Raw genomic sequence first — 19,239 nt, 5'->3', positions numbered from 1 at the left:
TGGGTTTTTTTTTGCCTTTTATCAGACCAAACGAATGCCAGTGGAAGTGAATGGGCCGTCTCCAGACAAGACAGGAAGTCGACCCATCAGGGTTTTACGTTTCCTGGATTTGTATGGGTGCCTGTGGCAAAATGGAACAGGGCCCTCTCGAGCAGAACAGAGGTTAGAGTGGTGATAATGGGAGAAAGTGGTCCTCTGTATTAAAGTTACATCTCACACGTCCCTCGCTCTGGTATTTAAGGCCGGCCTGGTCCTCTCTCAAAGGAGCTCTCTGTCTGCACTCTAAAAGGATTTCTCTCTTTAAGTGTAAAAGGATAATTAACCTCACTACCTCACATCATGGCCACTTAGCTGTCTTTTCATGGCGCACATTGGTGAGAGAAGTCTTTGAAAGTCGGTAAGGTCATATTTACATGTGTATGTGAGGGAGCCTCAAAGCACGTGGGACCCCCACATTTCAATCTAGAGCACGTGTCATGAATTAGAGAATGTTGCATGAATTTCAGTCTACATCATACTTCAAGAATTTAACCTAGAGTGTGAATAATATAATATAATATAATAATATGAAACTTGAATTCATACTTAGCATACTTAATTGTATGGTAAATATAAATGTATCATAAAGGATGATTTATATTACTAAGCATTATGCACTGTAATTCACCAGGGACCACACTATAGTGCACACAATACTGAACTCCATAACCCCCCACGCACCCCCTCTGTGATTAACATGAATACTGATATTCAGAGGAACATCCTCAAAGTCAGCTTACTGCAGTCTACACATTATGTGTGACTACTATTCTCAGTTATGTGGAATTCGTGACCTCTCTGAAGCACCACTGGATCGTTTAGGAGCCAACCTAGTAAATGAAGTAACATAATTTAGATCCAATCTTGAGTGCCTTCCATCATCATGACAAATGACACTCTGTTGATCAGCACATACCAGACGGGATTTATTAAGAAGTTAATAATGCTCAATGGCTTTTTAATATAGATAAAGTATCACATGAGGATGATCTTTTGCTTGCACACTGAGAAAATTATCTGTAGGCAATTACCCTACACCCTTGAACCTACAACCTACACTCTACATCCTGCACTCTACACCCCACATCCTACATCCTACACCCTACATCCTGCACTCTACACCCTACACCCTACATCCTACACCCTACATCCTGCACTCTACACCCTACATCCTACATCCTATGTCATACACCCTGCATCCTGCGCTCTACTCCCCACGTCCTACATCCTACATCCTACACCCTACACCCTACATCCTATGTCATACACCCTGCATCCTGCGCTCTACTCCCCACGTCCTACACCCTACATCCTACATCCTGCACTCTACATCCTGTCCTACACCCTGCATCCTGAACTCTACTCCCCACATCCTAGATCCTACATCCTACACCCTACACCCTACATCCTACATCCTGAACTCTACACCCCACATTCTACATCCTACATCCTACACCCTACCAAGGGCGGATCTACGGGTGGGCCTGGCCCACCCTGATTGGCAGCTGGGCCCACCTAATCACAAGCTCAGAATACAATTTATGAAAATTAATGAAAATAAACTATAATTGCTGCAGGATTGGCAGGAGTCATTTAATGATCATATACCCTGCCCACCCCGAACAACTTTCGTTTGCCTACCCCCCCCGTCAACAAGTTACGTTCGCCACCCCCGTCAACAACTTTCATTACACACTGGCCCATCCAAAAACTGCCGGCTGCATCCGCCACTGCACCCTACATCCTGCACTCTACATCCTATGTCCTACACCCTGCATCCTGCACTCTACTCCCCACATCTTACATCCAACATCTTTGTAGACTGAAATTCATGCAACATTCTCTAATTCATGACACGTGCTCTAGATTGAAATGTGGGGGTCCCACGTGCTTTGAGGCTCCCTCACATACACCCTACATCTTATACCCTACATCCTACATTTTGCCACATTATTCAATGGCTTCCTTAACATCAATAAAAGACAATGATTTTTCATAAGTCAGTTACAGAGATGTTGAATGAACATTAGTAAGAACTAGTAAACGTAGTCTGATTTAAAACTGTTACTTTTTCTAGATTTTTTCAGTTGCAGTTTGAAGTTGTCCAAATAACTGCACACCAATTACTGGGTGTTACACAAGCTCCAAAATGCATCCAGTATAGTTTACAATATAGTTTACATCCTTGTTTTCTGTAACAAAAAAGCCCACAGAATGTTGAATTGTTGTATTATTTCATTCAGACCACATAATACTTCTTGGACATGTGAAGTCATGTGTAATATTTTAACAACACTGCTCCCCGAGAATGGAGTAAAAATGTAGAACCTTTGCTATAATGTCTTACTTCGTGGGCTCTACAGCACCACCAAGAGGACAATAGTGAAACTCATTACAAAGAAAGTGCTTGAGGTCACAGATGTAAATCACACTGAGTACGTATACACACCACTGTCTGAAATGGGTTATTTTGTCCTCACCACTGAATATATTTTATATAACATATAACAATACAAACTATCCATAAATATATATTGTCAATGACATAAGCACAGAGTTTCACCACATTATGCTGACAAAATAAAGATGACACTACTGACATTTTGTGAAAGAAAAATAAATGTAATCAAAATGAATAGAAAACAATTGCACTTCAAACAGTGTAATATCACTGTGCTGACACCTGTGTATGTGCTCATGGATAGACTTGACTGATGTAACACTAACCCGTACGTGAACATCTTCCGTTCAGTTACAGTAAACCTGTGTGCCCCAATGCTTACTTTATTAAGGGCAACATGAATTTTAGGGGTCCTGAATTTAACACAACATCTCATTCGTGTGTCCACCTATGCCTATGCCTATTGCATGTGGCAATAGTGATATATGTGACATGGTTAGATTGATTAAGATCCTCCTGGACCCTGACCAGATACAGATAGATTGTAACCCTAAACCCTGACAGATAGACCCTGACCCTGACCAGTTAGTCTCATCTGACTCATCTAGAAATTGCTCATGGTGCTCACAGAACACACACAAAGTTCTAAGAAGGCTTAGGTGCACAGGGACCAAAATGTGAATCAGGTGTTATTATATTTATTTCAATTTATACATAATTTGTTTGGTTGCATGCCATGTTATTATCTTGGTATCTGTATTCCAAATGTGTTTATTGGATCTGGCAGTTGGTAACTTTTCAGCAATACATAAAATAAACACAATGCACAATATAATATACAGATAATGTTCAAGACGAACAATGTACAATATACATAGCCTAAAGTGTCAGCATGTGTGGTAGTGCTGACATCATTGCATATGTATAGAGCTGAGTGTGATGTAGACATTTATACGGCACGTTATTATAGGTGTGGAGCAGTGTGTTGTGGTTTCCAGAGAAAAATAGCTTAGCCTAATATTATCTGATTACGTCATTGGGAAGAATTGTATTGACAAAAATAAGCTAATGAATAAATTAAGCAAAAACTGAAGAAAGGACCGTTAATATTTTCAGACTATACTTTTAAAGAAAGTTTATAAAGAACAATTTATTAGTGACCGTAGACCGAATAGTCTATATTATTTTTATTCCCTGCTAATTGTCTGATATGTAGCGTCCAAATTGAGTTGAAATATTTGATTTAGCAGATGTTGATTGACACCACACCCTTTTTTCTGACGCCGGATTTGTGTTAGCGCCCCCGCAGGTGCGGAGGACTTCACCGTCTATTCTCCGGCTAAACTTGTTTGCCAGAGCCCACTATCTGCGAGAGCCGCCATATTGTCACCCCTGACGAGCCAAGAGGTAATAATGCAGCCCGTTTGAAATATTTATTTATTGTCTAATACTAAACTTTAATTTATAAAATAGCCATTTCTTACAGAATTGGCACAGATTCATCTGTTTTTTTTATTTGGACACATTTTGGGTACGTTTTCCACCAGTAAAAATGATGATGTAGCTGGCTGGGCTAGTGTAAAAAAGCTAACGACCGCGAAAGCTGAGGAGTCTTCCCCCTCGCGCCGGGGGCGCGCGAGCGGCTCTTCAGAACTAGCATTGTCGCTAGCAGCAGCTGTAGCAGCGCACACACTCACACACAACAGTCGCTAGCTACATGGTTCCAGCCGCCTTAATGCGGCTTCTTTGTTCGTGTCCAACGAGTCCAGTAGTGTAGCAAAATGTGTGTGGGGAATAAGTACGGTCATCTGTACCGAGCGGAAACTTCAGTCATGTTTCGACTACTCAAGCAGAGTTGGCTACTCCCGTCACTTGTTGGCAATCTTAACTCGTTAGCTCGCCAGCTAACTACATAAAGTGGTCGGTAGCTGGGTCGTTGAGTAAATGCCTACGTCTTTTGGCTGTGCACTCAAAAGGTTGTACCTGGCTGCCTGTATATGGTGAACTATTTTACCAGCTAGGAAGTCTAGTGAATGAGGAGCTAGCTGTCTGTGCTGATTTAATACTGCTAGCTGGGTTAAGTTTTGCTGCCCGGTCAATTGTATAGTGAGAAAACTTGCTAGCGTTACCTACTTAAGAAATTTGGTTTCCTAATGAATCTCAGTTAAGAGACGATTACTGCGTGTGTGTTCTGTTTGCTTCGTACCCTTTGTAGTTTTTATAAAATACTTAAAAATCAAGACTTTCATTTAAGAAACAATCAGATATCTGACCTGGTGACTTGACTTGTGTAAAACAGTACTTTTAATAACTAACTGGAGTGTGGATTTAAAAGCCACTTTAACCCTTAGAACAGAAGAAGTTAGTAGCTAATGTTTATCTAATACATAGGTGAGCAGTAGGTAAAATTATGTGAGTTTTATTCTTTCAGAGAGCTAAAGAAAGCCCCAGTTCGGTAAAAGGCCCTCAGGTGAGTGAGTGTCGGGTCTTCCTCTTAGACACATTTGGTATTTCAATTATTTTGTTCGTTCTCTGAGCAACTGAAAAATCCAGTGAATAATGAAGTGTGAATGCTAGCCATAGTTAACTAACCACTCGTTGTAGGTCCTCCCAGTATAAACGTCTGCCTCCTCATCTTCTTGGCTGTCTGGCTGTATCACATTCATCAGTTCTATGAGTAATAACATTGTAACTATATGAATTGGAGTTCTAACGTTTTGTTAATGCTTCACAGACCAGTAAGCTAAACTCTTGCATTTTTAATTACAGGAGTAGGGATGGAATTTAGTTAGTGCTTTCCAGCACACATGTAAAATACACAGGCTTTCACCCTAGTTAAATCTACTTTTTGTTTGATAGTAGTGTGTAGTTCCATCATGTTTTAGTGCATAATATTTACCAGGTCTCAAATGGTCAGCAATGGTATGCACCTGCTTTAGAAAGACTGAACCAACTATAATTATATTTATATTATTATTATATATTTGGTAATATCATGGCCTTGTCAGTGCAGTCAAGTTACAGACTTTTATTTTGTCACTAGGCTGCAGAAAACCACCGGTTGTTTTTTGGTACGGTGTTGTGGCATTCTTTACAGCGTTCAGGTGAAACCACTGTGTGAAGGGCCAGACTGTCTTGTGTGTGTGATCGTGACAACTTCAAACAATCCAGGGTGTACTTTGGAGTTCTTGCTTGGAAATCTGCTCCTGTAGCTTTACTTAATGTAATTGTTTATTCTGTTTTAATTAACAATAAAGTGTTGTTCAGTGACATGATACCGTCTGCACAGTAACTATCTAGACACATCTAGGATATGCAAAAGACTTTGACTTGGAACCAGGAAACAGGTTGGCTCATGATTGCCTCTCCAGCATTACTAACAATAGTGGCCTAATAGGAAAATTCTGAACGATTTTACTAAGGGGATCATAAAGGGTTTGTTTAATTTCACCTACTTTAATGTTTGTTTTGAACATATGTGCCAGGACAATTAGAGATGATCTTTCACATTTTTAAAACATTTTTTTTGTCATATAGTATCTAGTTTTGGGTATAGTATTGTATCTGGTCCAGTGTATAGTAAGGTATCTAGTATCGGTTATAGCATCTTGAGTATAGAATTTAGTATTACAGTTGCCCAACAGCTACCAATACGCTCGCGATGTCCACTTTTTTTTGTCGTCCACATGGCGTGTGATATCAGGTTCAGTTGTGCTACTGCACGCGACTGTTCAGCTTCCAAGAGTGTCGGAAGTGGAGACCCAGGAATGCCTGGAATTACTCATCTGAGCCATATGTGTAGCGAAATACAAGTGTCTATTGTATCTGGTCTTACACTCCTGAGCTCTTTGGCCTTAGCGTTTTCCTCTTTCTGATGGTTTGGTCGTCATCCTGTTTGTCAATAATAGTTAAACGTTCATGTCCAGTGATTGAGGATTTCATTTTTTATTGTTGCTGTTAATCAGATGGATCAGAGCTGTTTCTAGTAGAATACAGCTTAGAGATGTGAGCCATCTACAAGGTCAAGTGAAGTGCTGAATGTCAGCTCTAGCTTGGCTCGCCCCACACCTTGCTCCAGCCTCACTGTAGCTCTTCTTGGTCTTCCATGTTTTCAGACAAGCGTTTGAGGTGCAGTAAAGAATCAGAACTGGCAGTGCAACAGCTAGCATCCTGCCCTTTCTATGGAGCACCTTTACATGCTTTACAAGGAGCTCCATTTAAGAGGTCGTGTCCGTTATGGTCATCTGTGTGTCAGACAGGGCCCACCATCACATTCTCCAGGCCCAGTCTGGTAACCCGAGAGCCAAAGGGGCGTCGCCCTCGGGCTGATATGAGTGTGCTCTGGCGTTTGTATTGGGCATTCTACTTATTAGACTACTGTACATGTGTTAAGTACTGATCATTAGTTTTAGATCAGTACTTAGTATTTTAGTTTTAGAATTTTTATTTGCAGAATTAGCTTTAGTATTAAGTCATACCAAGCAAGTATGTCTGATTGAGGCTTAAGCAAATGTAAAAATAAACGGAGCTGGTTCTGAGAACCAGTTGTGTATGGTGTGTGTGTGTGTGTGTGCGCGTGTGCACGTGTTTGCGTAGGCAGCCAGCAGTGGGAGACCAGGAGTTCACTTCGCGTGCCACTGTGATCTGCTCTGCTTCGCTCTGCTTGCATTTCGATTAAAACTTTCCCCATCTGGGCTGAGTTTCAGTACCTTGATCCAATTAAATAGTGAAGAGGCTGTAAGATGGTAATGGACCTTTTAAAGACACACACACGCTCCGGTGTCCTCTCGGTATAACACGATGCATCATGTCTGACCCAAATGGTTCTTTTTTTGTTCTTAACCTTGGTTTGCCTTTTCTCTTTCTCACAGGCCTAAAAACAACCGCACACCCCAATCATGTCCGGCCCAGTCACCAGCCGGTCCCGGGTTTACCCAGACGTCAACACACAGAGGCCCAGGGAATACTGGGACTATGAGTCCCATGTTGTGGAGTGGGGGTGAGCATCGAGGTCCCGTGTGTGGCAACCAGGACACGGGACAATGGATCAAAGAGACGTGCTCAAGACTTGCTCCTTCATTCACTTCAACAAACATTCTTATAGTTGCACTCATTTGTAGACCATTTCAGCAGGCTTCAAAATAGGAATAACTTAACTTTAAATAAGTGCCCAGAGTGGTCATTCTGAGAGTCGCAGAGTTTTGTTAATTTTTAAAAGAATTGTGTGAAATTTTGTTTTAAATGTGACACTGCTGTTTCCTATGAAAGCATGGCTTGGAATAAAAGCGTATTCATCTTTTTCTTTAGGAATCAGGATGACTACCAACTTGTGCGAAAATTAGGTCGTGGCAAATACAGTGAAGTGTTTGAAGCCATCAACATCACAAACAACGAGAAAGTAGTTGTAAAAATACTTAAGGTGAGAACGTTAGACTGGGTGAAATCCATGTGTTTACCTACAAGTGACACATTTGTTTTATGGCAGATTGTCACATAAAAAAAATGGACGTTGTTCTTTAATTGATGGTTTGATTTGTGCGTGCATGTGTGGATGGATGGAGAGATTAGTGATATACGTAGATAAGATGGATGTTTTTGAGGATGGATGGGGATTAGAGAGACATTTGTAGGTAAGATAGATAGATCCATAGATGGATAGATGTTTACATGGATGGATGGATTAGTGAGACGTATTTTGGTGGTATCAATGTTTGCACAGATAGATGGAGGGATTTTTGAGACATCTATTGGTAGGATGTATGTTTGTGTAGATTGCATGTAGTGGTTTTTGAGCACCAGTATTGCCATAGGAAGACTTTAAGTAAAGCTGGTGTTTTATTTCTGTTTATTGGAAGACAACTTATCTAAATTAAAGACTAAACCTCTTACCTTACATGCCTTCAAAACTCTTAATTTTCCGAGTCACCAGTGAGCACTTTTGCCAGAAAAGCTTGTTTGTATTATGGACTTTAACATAAAAAAAAGTATTGTAACTAAATCCCTTTGGCTGGGGTCCAGTGAGCAGGGCCGACTAATGAATTCCTCGTACTCAGATTAACGTGGCACCAGATCGACTGGATAACATTCTGGGAGCTGAGAGCTTTCTTTCATGCTATGTGATAAATGCTTGTGAAGATTAGCAGCATGCTGTCTTAATGCAGTCAGGGGTTTGTTTTGAGCTTCCCCTTGCTGGAGACAGGCTGGGGCGTCAGTGGCACACACGCTGTCCTGGGGACCGATCAGATAAAGGTGCCCACGTTGCTTTGGATGGCTTCATTTCCAAACTTGTTGGAATTGAAAGTCTTTTTAAAGTTGGTGTCTCCTTCTCTGTCTGTCCACAGCCAGTAAAGAAGAAGAAAATCAAGAGAGAAATAAAGATCCTGGAGAACCTGCGTGGTGGGCCCAACATCATCACACTCTTAGACATCGTTAAGGACCCAGTGGTCAGTAGTGCAGCTTCCTGTTCCAAACAAACAGCATGGTATTGTTTTCCCTCCAGTAGCTTCATGGTCACGCAAACCTGCCTCTCTGTAGTTGATCCACAGGTGTTTAGACATATAAAAAAGATCAGACAGCCTGGTGTTTTAGGGCTTTCACTCACTTTTGTTAGTATTACTGAAAACAATGGCAGGTTTTATATGGGTGCAAAGTGAGTGTTTGGATTACATATGGATTATGGCTACTGATATTATCTGACCAGTTTCTTTCTTTTTCCTTCAAGTCACGAACACCTGCACTGGTTTTTGAACATGTTAATAACACAGATTTCAAGGTGAAATTCAGTGTTCTGCTCCCACATATAAAACAACCATACATCACACATCTTCTACATAATATGATATGGGCTTTCAATTTATTTTCTTGCAGCAATTGTATCAAACGCTATCAGATTATGACATCCGGTTCTACATGTATGAGATCTTAAAGGTATGTTCTTGTTCTTAATTCTACATTACCATTTAAACAAGGCAGCAAATAGCTGACTGATAATATAAACACACAGCATTTACATGTTGGTAAAATGTCATGTGTTATGTGATTTTATTGTGGGGTTTACAGAGCTCAGACTGGTGTGATGTTGGTCTAGTATGATGTGCTGTACAGACTTTGGTCTAGTGTGATACTGGTCTAGTGTGGGTGTAATTCAACCTCAAGAGTATTTGCTGCAGTGCTGTTGAGAAACCCCTTCTGGAGTTTAGGGAGCCATGAGTCAAGACGGGCACAGAGAACGTGACGGTTCTGAAGGGTTGATGTCTGTCACGCAGACGCAGCCTAAATGGTCGTCTTCAGAACTGCTGCATTCCAGACGTTTTGTGAGGTTGAGGTTGATGTGAAAGTTCATTGGAGCTTGTGTTCAGTAAAAACAAAAGTGTTGCTGTCAGCTTCCAGAAGTCCAGTATGGTGCATCACATCATGTTAGTAATCATAGCAGGATGTTCACCTCGACACACACTCATACTGGCTGAACTGGTTAAACGTGGCTGATGGTGAGTGCTTCCACAGCCATTGTTCCCTTACAGAAGCTCTATCCTCCGGAGTCCTACAGGCTACCATAGATATGGCTGTGGTGCAGTGTTGCATGCTGGGAGTGAGGTCAGGGCTCTGCTAACGTACACGCTGAACTGCTGCAGTGTTGGGGACCCATGTCCAGCTCTGAGCTACAAAGAATAAAAGCACAACATGGGAGAGTGGGGCGTCTCGGGCATGGGTTAAAGTTCTCCGTCACTACGACGGATTTCCGTCATTTGATTTTTTTGGGGAAAAAATCCGTCAAATCATAATAAACAACACACGCGCGTGCTATCTGTTTTGTGGCCGAAATATGATTCTCACTGGCGCTCATCAGCGCTGGATGGATGACGGCCAGTGATGTCAGTAACGCGTTACTTAGTAATATAACGCGCTACTATTTCCAGTCCAGTAATCAGATTAACGTTACTTATCCAAATAACTGTGCGTTACTATTTTTATTTTCCCTATTAAAAATATATATTTTTGCTTTCTTCTTGGCTCAGTTCTACTTTTGCGTCTGACCGTAGCGCTCGACTCCGCACGCTGCGCGCGACCCTGTGAGAGCGCGAGCGCGTTTTACAAGTCATTTTTTGCAGTGTCCTCCCGTAACGATATGTGGTAGGTAGTATAAAGAAACACCCATCAAAAACAGGGGAAGGAACATTTACCTGAAGAATTTTAATGTTGCACTGTGTTCCACGTTTGAAAAGTGCTGGAATTTTGACTAACGTCACCTACTTTAAAATGCTTGAAGTTGTAATGGTATTTTGTTTCACAAGCTGTCTGACTGAACAGGGGTGGGTTTCCCGAAACGTTCGTAGCGCTAAGTACTTCTTAACCTCGTACGTTTCATACGAGGTTACGAAGTACTTGGCGCTACGAACGTTTCGGGAAACCCACCCCAGTTCGCTTGTATTACGTTTACAAATAAATTTACAAATAATACCGCGCAGCTACACAAACGTAATGTCAGGAGAGTCTTGCCCTTTAAGTGACACTGGGGGGGGGGGGGGGGGGGGGGGGGGGGGTTTCCCTCCTCGGGATTTTTGGATTAAGCAGTTTCTGCCTCGGTTACCGAACCTGCTTCAATACATTGTTACTGTTAAAAATGCACTTCCAATAAAGTGAGTATTGGAAAATTTTATTTTGCTGCTGAATGTAACTACTAAAGTAACTTGTAATCTAACTTAGTTACTTTTAAAATCAAGTAATATGTAACGTAACTAAGTTACTTTTAAAAGGAGTAATCAGTAATCAGTAATCGGATTACTTTCTCAAGGTAACTTAGCCATCACTGATGACGGCGGTGTCATTTGATTGACTTGCGGTTCATTCCGCCTTCAGATTTGCGGATGTTATGTAGAAAAGTTTTTACACCCCTCCTGCCTGGCGTGACCGTAGCGCGCGACTCTGTACACCTGCGCGAACGGCGGAGGCTACTTGCTGCGTCACATTCTTTTTGCAGTGTAGTCCGAAGCAATATGTGGTAGTATAAAGAAACACCCCTCAAAAACAGGGGAATGAACATTTACCTGACCAATTGTAATGTTGCATTAGTGCTGGAATTTAGGCTAAAGTACTTTAAAATGCTTGAAAATGTAACTACTTCGTTTCACAACAAATATCTGTCTGACTGAACAGTTATTACGTTAACAAATACGAGCCTCTTGTAATTCCAGGACGAAACATGAGAGAACGTGAAGTCGTTAAGATTGGGCGTTTTGAAAATAAACCACCATTAAATAATGTGATAAAAAGCGAATTATTTCGAATCATTTCGAGTATATGTATAAATATTTAACTTAAATTTAACGTTGAGAACGCGTTGAAATGGACCTTGAAAGTGACGTACAAGTGCTTTAATTCCACCTTATAAAGGTGTATGAACCCGGCAAACATGACTTGGTTCACAGCGCTGAAGCGCTGTGCGCGCGAAGTTACAAAACTGCGAGGCTCTCGCGCACGGGTGGAGCCACCGCGATTACGTCATTTTCGGCGTGCGGACCCTCGCGCTGCTCACGCCACTCGTGCTGCGTCAAGTATAAAGGCTTAAACCAGGCTTAACATGGATGGTGTTGTTCTGTTTGTATTTTAAAAACTCTATCCAGTGGTGTTAATTTTTTTTGTAACATACCTACTTAAAGCATGTAATCTTACGGCTTATGTTTTTGCGATGGTGAATCTGATAAAAACAAGAGAGCTTCATACCTCTCACCAGGATTCACTAAATTTGACTTGATCTTTAAATCATTTTCTGGAAGAGGACCCCCAGATAACTCCCATTAAATACACATTTATGTACATTTATTGCTCAGGTGTTCATTCTCTCTTCTCTCCTTACACAGGCTGTTTAGATAAATATACTTTATAAATGTGTTTATTGTGTAGAATTAGGCAAAAGATTTTCAGTAATTGCTGGCATTGTCTTTTGCCAGGAAAATTTTTTCAGTCAAATGAAAATTTCTTGCTTTAACCCATGGTCTCGGGGCAGAGTGGGGCGTCTCGGGGCAGAGTGGGGCGTCTCGGGGCAGAGTGGGGCATCTGGGGAAATAGAAGGATTGCTGACCATGTGCTGTGTGCTCCATGACCAATCAGAGGCCTGTGTGTTGGTGAATCATTGTCTCATGATCCATCAAAAAATAATTTAATAATTTGAGTCAACCTAATGTGGGTCAGGATAACTAGCCACAAGTGTATTTTAAATATTTGGCAGTGGGTATCAGCATAACGATATATCGTAATTCCATCAAAATATAAAACGTTTCCAAATCACGTAGCCACACTTTACACAGATCCATACCAAGTTTTGTTGTTTCATGGGGAATTTAGTTTTTTAGGCTGATGGAACTGGCAAAGATATTCCTCATCCAGACCTGGCCCGGTTCTGGATCCGTAGTGCTGATCTATACATGTATGATCATCCGTGTGTTTTATTATATATTCTGGGGTTGGAAGGTCAACCTCTACCCACCACTGCCTCTGAGTCACTGGCCCTCCCGGGAGCTGATCAGATCTGTGGCAGCGTGTCTCCCACACACACACACACACACACACACACACACACAGGGTGTTTCAGCAGGCCCTCCTGTGGCATGTGCAGTGAAGAGCCGAGGTTTTGTGCTCTCTCTGTCTGACTCAGCCCCGTCCAGCTGCTCAAACCACCCCAGTCATCCTGTATCGCTTACACTGCACACAAAGGGGAGGCTTTTGAGGCTGGGGCCACGCCCAGCTCACGCCCCACTCATGATGAGCGTGCCACACAGAATCCCTGCTTACTTACCCCTTTTCTTGCTCTAATTTCAGGTGGATTAGTAAATGACTGATATTTGCTGCTTTCGTGAGAATGTGCTCATGGGTTGGTGGGAGTGTCCAGTCACGATTGAAGATGCTATTACTGTCCTGTGTGTTGGTCTCTCGTAAATGGTCCTCCGAGTTTCTCGTGTTATTGGTGAGGTGACGTTGCTGTACCAGGCCCCAGTGCCATGTTGTGATGTGTTGGGAGTGGTGGGAAGTCTGTAAGAACCGTGTCATACTCACACGGTGGTCCTGAACCCAGTGCCATGTTGTGATGTGTTGGAGTGGTGGGAAGTCTGTAAGAACCGTGTCATACTCACACGGTGGTCCTGAACCCAGTGCCATGTTGTGATGTGTTGGAGTGGTGGGAAGTCTGTAAGAACCGCGTCATACTCACACGGTGGTCCTGAACCCAGTGCCTTGCATCCAACCCCCGTGTGCCCGTACACGTGTGCGTGCGTGCACGTGCCTCTTTCACTCTCGTTCTTTCAATTTCTCTCCGTCTTTTTCTTTCTCTAATACTTTCTCTATTTCTTTCCTTCTGTCTTTATAGTCCTCATCTTCCTCTCCCCATGTTCTCTGAGAAGGTCACTTGGGTAGTTTTGTGTGATCATCTGTTAATGCAGTTGTTTTACTCTTAGCAGTTGTGTCTTAAAAATATTCCCCAATAATGTGTCCAACTGGCACCTCTTTCTTTAGGCCTTGGACTATTGTCACAGTATGGGAATCATGCACAGAGATGTGAAACCACACAACGTCATGATCGACCATGAGCACAGAAAGGTACTGCTCTTCCTGCTGCTCCCCTCACTGGTTCACGGGCCTGAACCGGCCCTGAACACGTTAGATTAGAAAAACATCCCCTCAATGCTGAGACATTTAGAGTTACGTTTTTTCTCGTCTGTCAATCTAGTTCAGCATGTCTTGCTGGCCTGAATGACCCGGTTGACTGTGTCTTTGCTTCACAGCTTCGTCTCATAGACTGGGGCTTGGCTGAGTTCTACCACCCCAGCCAGGAGTACAATGTCAGGGTGGCGTCACGCTACTTCAAAGGTCCCGAGCTGCTGGTGGACTACCAGGTTAGTGAACTTTTGTCTATGCGGGACTTGGCTTTCGGACACTTGCAACTGAAATTAAGCTGGGGTATTTGGAGTCTATATGCGTGTCTGTGTGTCGAGTGGTCACCACTTGTGTGTGTGCGGAGAGTGCATTGGCAGCGTGGGACTGAGTGTTGTGGTAGAGTTACGACATTAAAGGGGCGGCGTGGGCGATGTGTGTCCCAGCTGCAGCGTACGTCTCAGGGCTGTCAGTAGCATGTGCAAACCTCCACCCAGCTGAGGCACTGTGAAGGTGCAGACAGACGGTGGAGTGTAGCGGGGCTGCTCAGGGTCCATCTGGGCTGGGGGTGCCTGCTGGCACACAGGTTCAGCACAGCTGGGCCTCTCGCCAGCGGCAGCCTTTCGAGGTGCATGGTAGCCTCTTGGAATAGGACTGCACACCTTTTTACCGCACTAATAAACACCATCCTGGAGGCATCTGGGTGGAGGTCCTGCTGAGCGTTCACGTTGGGGGGTGATGCCCACTGAAGCGTGCCGTCTCTCCCCCTCTGGAGACACCCTAACATGTTGCCATGTTTTAATATATATGGTAGCATGCTGTAGTAACATTAGACCGCTCCGAGATTCGAATGGAGACTTTAAAATATTTCAGGATCTTCAGGGAATAACATGTCAAAACTTATATCCACTGTTTTGGTAGCTGTGTGCCATGCCTGTATGTAACTGCTTAATAAACAAAGGAATCAATAGCCAAGAAGCTTGTGTGACAGGTTGTGTTGTGTCTTACAGATGTATGACTACAGTTTAGATATGTGGAGTCTGGGCTGCATGCTCGCTAGTATGATCTTCAGGAAAGAGCCCTTCTTCCACGGCCATGACAACTATGACCAGGTGAGTGCTAAACTGGGACCAGCCATGCGGTCCACATTTGTTTGTTTTTTTTATTTATTTATTTTTTAGCCATAAAAAGGTTTAAGGAATCATTTATTTAAACAGTCGATACATCTAATGGACTGTTGTCATGTGACTGGTAAGGCAGATTATCATTGACTGTTTCACCAGCTGTTCACCCACAGTACAGAAGATGATGTGGGGTGTTTGTGTTATGCTGTTGGATATGAACCTGAATGAATGACGACTCTTTTGGAGCAATTCTGAAAAAAGAGTTTTTTATTACAATATTCATTTAAGAATTACTGGTATAAATTTTAAATGCAAATTTGGAGCCTTGTTTGACATTGTATGAAATAACATTTACCTTCAGTGGGCCTGCTATTATTATTGTTGTTGTTAATAATAATGTGTTTTTCCATGGCTAATTGTAAGCTAAACTTATCTCAAAATTAGAGTTTTGAGTTTGAAAGTTCATATTGATTTGGAAAAATAAGCACTCATCAGTCTCAGTTCATGTGTGGCTGACACATGTCAGAAGGAGCGGCTCTGGTTCAGAACCCGTGTCAGAAGGAGCGGCTCTGGTTCAGAACCCGTGTCAGAAGGAGCGGCTCTGGTTCAGAACCCGTGTCAGAAGGAGCGGCTCTAGTTCAGAACCCGTGTCAGAAGGAGCGGCTCTGGTTCAGAACCCGTGTCAGAAGGAGCGGCTCTGGTTCAGGACTCCTGTCCGAAAGAGCGGCTCTGGTTCATGTGAGAACTGTCGTTACAGCTCGTCCGCATTGCCAAGGTCCTGGGCACAGAAGACTTGTACGACTACATCGACAGGTACAACATAGAGCTGGATCCTCGCTTCAACGACATCCTGGGCAGGTTCGTCCTGGACAAAACGTCTTGGTTCAGATTACTTTGATCTAAGCAACTTCTTGGATATCTTTGCTTTTGTGTTTGTGTCCATGTGCATTTGTGCATTCTAAACACCAGTCTTATTTGAGATTTTGATCTCCTGAGCAGTTTCTCGTGTATTCTTCATTTTTGTTGTCTTTCTGTTTGTGTGTTTGCTGTGCGTGATTGTGATTTCTCTGTCTGTCTCTGCAGGCACTCTCGGAAGAGGTGGGAGCGGTTTGTGCACAGTGAGAACCAGCACCTGGTCAGCAGTGAGGCGCTGGACTTCCTGGACAAGCTCCTGCGCTACGACCACCAGGCCCGCCTGACGGCCCGGGAAGCCATGGAGCATCCCTACTTCTGTAAGCTCACATCTGCAGCTCGCTCTGGGAGTGGCCCATGAGGATGGGGGCACAAGCGTGTGCATGCACATGGGTGTGGGTGTGCACTTGAGTGTGCATGTGCTGATGCATGCCTGCCAGTTCAAGTGTGTGCATTTTTGCAATACATGAAGAAATGTATAAAATTATAGTGCTACTTTATAAATTAACTAAGTTGGATCAACCATATGTTTTCCATTGCTTGCATTTGCATACAAACAGCATTCTTAGATCCATCCCAAGTAAATGGCAACCTAGGAGGTTTCTCACAAAGTGATCATGTATAACATGACGTATGCGTTGACTTCATGCATGTTGTAGTGGAACTTGCCCTGTGTTGTGGTGTTAGAATGTGGCTGGGGTGTTTGTGCTAAGGTTAAATTAATTAAAGGTTGGCAGTTCTTAAAGCTGTGTTGAACTCCAGCTCCTGCTATGAGAGCTCCAGAGTAATACGAGTAATCTGAGTGTGGTCTTCTTTTCTCAGATCCTATCGTGAAGGATCAGACCAGGGTGTGTCCTCCATCAGGGCTGTGCTCCGGGCCCTCCCCCGTCAGCTCGTCCAGCATGATGACGACTGGTAAAACCCACACGCGCGCCCCTGCGTCCCCGCACACACACCCATGTGACCCCAAAACAGTTTAAATAAATCCTAATCCCAAACGAGGGTCCTGCGTATTCTGCACTGGAACTCGTACGTGTGGACCTGATTCTGGCCGTCTGGGAACGTGATCGGTCCGCTGTGTTCGCTCTCTTACAGGAGCCATCACGTCCCTGCCGTTGCCGCAGACGATGACCAGCATGGCCGGCTCTCCCGCCATCTCGTCTCCCGGGGCGCTGGTGGCGCAGGTTCCCACGGCGACGGCCGGTGTGCAGCCCTGACCACAGCTCCTCTCCCTCGCTCATCTGCTGGCCTCATTTTTACACTGCGCACCATGAACTGAGGAGATAAATTAGCCCCTCCCCCTTTTCTGTTTTGTTTTGGGGGCTTTTGTTTTTCTTTTTTTGTTAGTTTTGTTTTTTCATTCGGTAATTGTATATTGAGATTCTGACACTTCTTGGATAGCGGTAAACGTGGTCTCTGTGTCCAGCTAATAATGTAGCGGCGTCCTTTTATGATGGTGTCTAGAGAAGCAATTACACTGTAGAGATTAAGAAAAAAAGGATAATAAAATTTATTTTATATGTCCATAAACTTGTTTTTATTTCTTGTTAATTTGCTTCAGCACCCTCAAGTTACCAACATGAAGGAGGATGTGCTGACCTGTGATGCAAAATACGACTCAAACTAAACAGGGTTCCTAATTACAGAACTGAACTATCTTAAAAGTTAATACATTTATTAACTATAATACATTTAATAATATAATGCACTTAATACATTTATATCTATTGGGTGCAGTTGGCTAAAGTTGTACATTAAGTGATATTGACAAGGAGGAAAATAACTGCGTCTGTCCACTAGAGGGCCTCCATGTCTTTTTTGTTGCAATAACTTAAAATCCAGTTATCGTGCTTTACATCTTGCTAAATGAGAACACACAGGCTTAGAGTTACAGTTAAGGTTCGGTTTTAGGACCTTAAATCTCTTGAAGCTGAAGGGAGTATTTTCCCCCTAGACCTGGGAGTCGTGATGTCAGGATAAGTGTTTATGCAGGCAGAGCATGAAAAGATGGCAGATTAAATATTTTTATATGTGTAGTTTGCATGGCATCACTTGTGTTTACTACAAATGTTTGGGGTCAACATTCTGGTTAACATTTAAAAATAAGTATTTCTGCACATTTTCCTATGATAAAAACAATATTGTATCAAGTCAATGCACAAAATGTTTTCACCAAGTTCAGTGTCAAATGTATGAATATAATATAGTTACAAGCTGTGAAGTTAATCACTAAAGCCATTACAAACACTTTTCACTTCTAATGGATATGTATTGCAAAATTGTTCTGATGTATGTTTTTTTAATTTATATGAGACCAAACATTAACTGAACTCAGAAAGGCAGATTTTTACAATTTCACTACAATTATTTGTAATATTAACATATAGACTGACTGTTTTTCATGTTTGAATGTACCTGTTATGGACTGCATTTTCACTTAATGTGAGTTCCCTATTAACATCTAATTGAACATGTCTCATGCATTGTGGTTTGTGTGTGCTAAAAGAAGGGCTCGTCCGGGATTTGAACCCGGGACCTCTCGCACCCTAAGCGAGAATCATACCCCTAGACCAACGAGCCTTGACAAAGAGTTGTAATTTATTTGGTTTTTGAAATTGCCACGTTGCAGTTTCTCCTATGCTGTCTTCTAGTGGCTGCTGAACGAAACGCTTCAGTTTTATTTGGCTTTCGCCTCCAGTACCACTTCTGTTGGTCAAACATAATTTACTGCTAATTATGAATTGTAAAAAATACTAGTACATCTTTTATTGACAGCATAATTTCAGGACGTTTGCAGTCCCCACACCTTTCAGCCACTTCATTAAAGGTGCAAGAGCAACCTGACGACTAACAAAATCATTATTACTTTTGCTAGGAAAGAATAGCGTACCTACTAACTGTAAGTTTAAGATTAGAAATATTTATCATTCGGAGTGTTCGTCCGAGATTTGAGCCGAGAAGCAAGATTCATAGCGCTACACTAACGAACCTCGACTTTTCAGAAGACCACGTCATCTTGTAACTCTGCTTCCCTCTTGTGGTGTAATTTATAGTTGGCGTGTTTTCCAGATTAGAATTGACTTTTTAAAATAAAGCGACTGACAAAAACTGTGAAACTCG

At 42.6% G+C, this 19,239-nt stretch overlaps 1 protein-coding gene and 1 non-coding gene across 3 annotated transcripts; one reads left to right on the top strand and one right to left on the bottom strand.

Annotated features, from left to right (window-relative positions):
- Positions 1 to 3,712: 3,712 nt before the first annotated feature.
- Positions 3,713 to 17,649, top strand: LOC143499400 (casein kinase II subunit alpha). 2 transcript variants are annotated; one of them, XM_076994027.1, is made up of 13 exons: positions 3,713 to 3,847; positions 7,312 to 7,439; positions 7,748 to 7,859; positions 8,782 to 8,883; positions 9,162 to 9,212; positions 9,308 to 9,367; positions 13,946 to 14,029; positions 14,215 to 14,325; positions 15,094 to 15,195; positions 15,965 to 16,065; positions 16,291 to 16,439; positions 16,942 to 17,034; positions 17,215 to 17,649. In XM_076994027.1, the coding sequence occupies exons 2-13, from the start codon at positions 7,339 to 7,341 to the stop codon at positions 17,334 to 17,336; spliced, it is 1,188 nt and encodes a 395-aa protein (XP_076850142.1). In that variant the 5' UTR covers positions 3,713 to 3,847; positions 7,312 to 7,338; the 3' UTR covers positions 17,337 to 17,649. The 2 variants fall into 2 exon arrangements, with proteins under 2 accessions (XP_076850142.1, XP_076850143.1); XM_076994028.1 differs by lacking the exon at positions 3,713 to 3,847 and adding an exon at positions 4,751 to 4,910.
- A 978-nt stretch (positions 17,650 to 18,627) lies between these two features.
- trnap-agg (transfer RNA proline (anticodon AGG)) lies at positions 18,628 to 18,699 on the bottom strand. Its single transcript has one exon. It is a non-coding gene; the product is annotated as a tRNA-Pro (tRNA).
- Between the last annotated feature and the right edge of the window lie 540 nt (positions 18,700 to 19,239).

Source organism: Brachyhypopomus gauderio, unplaced genomic scaffold (genome assembly GCF_052324685.1).
Source record: "Brachyhypopomus gauderio isolate BG-103 unplaced genomic scaffold, BGAUD_0.2 sc132, whole genome shotgun sequence".
Taxonomy (NCBI): Eukaryota; Metazoa; Chordata; class Actinopteri; order Gymnotiformes; family Hypopomidae; genus Brachyhypopomus; species Brachyhypopomus gauderio.
The sequence above is the reverse complement of the archived record's forward strand: the minus strand, read 5'-3'. Positions and strand labels throughout refer to the sequence as shown.

What these genes read in the sequence shown, in the direction of transcription:
- LOC143499400 (XM_076994027.1), top strand. Translation starts at nt 7,339, where the DNA reads ATGTCCGGCCCAGTCACCAGCCGGTCCCGGGTTTACCCAGACGTCAAC. An exon ending in TCCCATGTTGTGGAGTGGGG is followed by an intron (nt 7,440 to 7,747) that starts GTGAGCATCGAG and finishes CTTTTTCTTTAG; the next exon opens with GAATCAGGATGACTACCAAC. An exon ending in CATGGAGCATCCCTACTTCT is followed by an intron (nt 16,440 to 16,941) that starts GTAAGCTCACAT and finishes TTCTTTTCTCAG; the next exon opens with ATCCTATCGTGAAGGATCAG.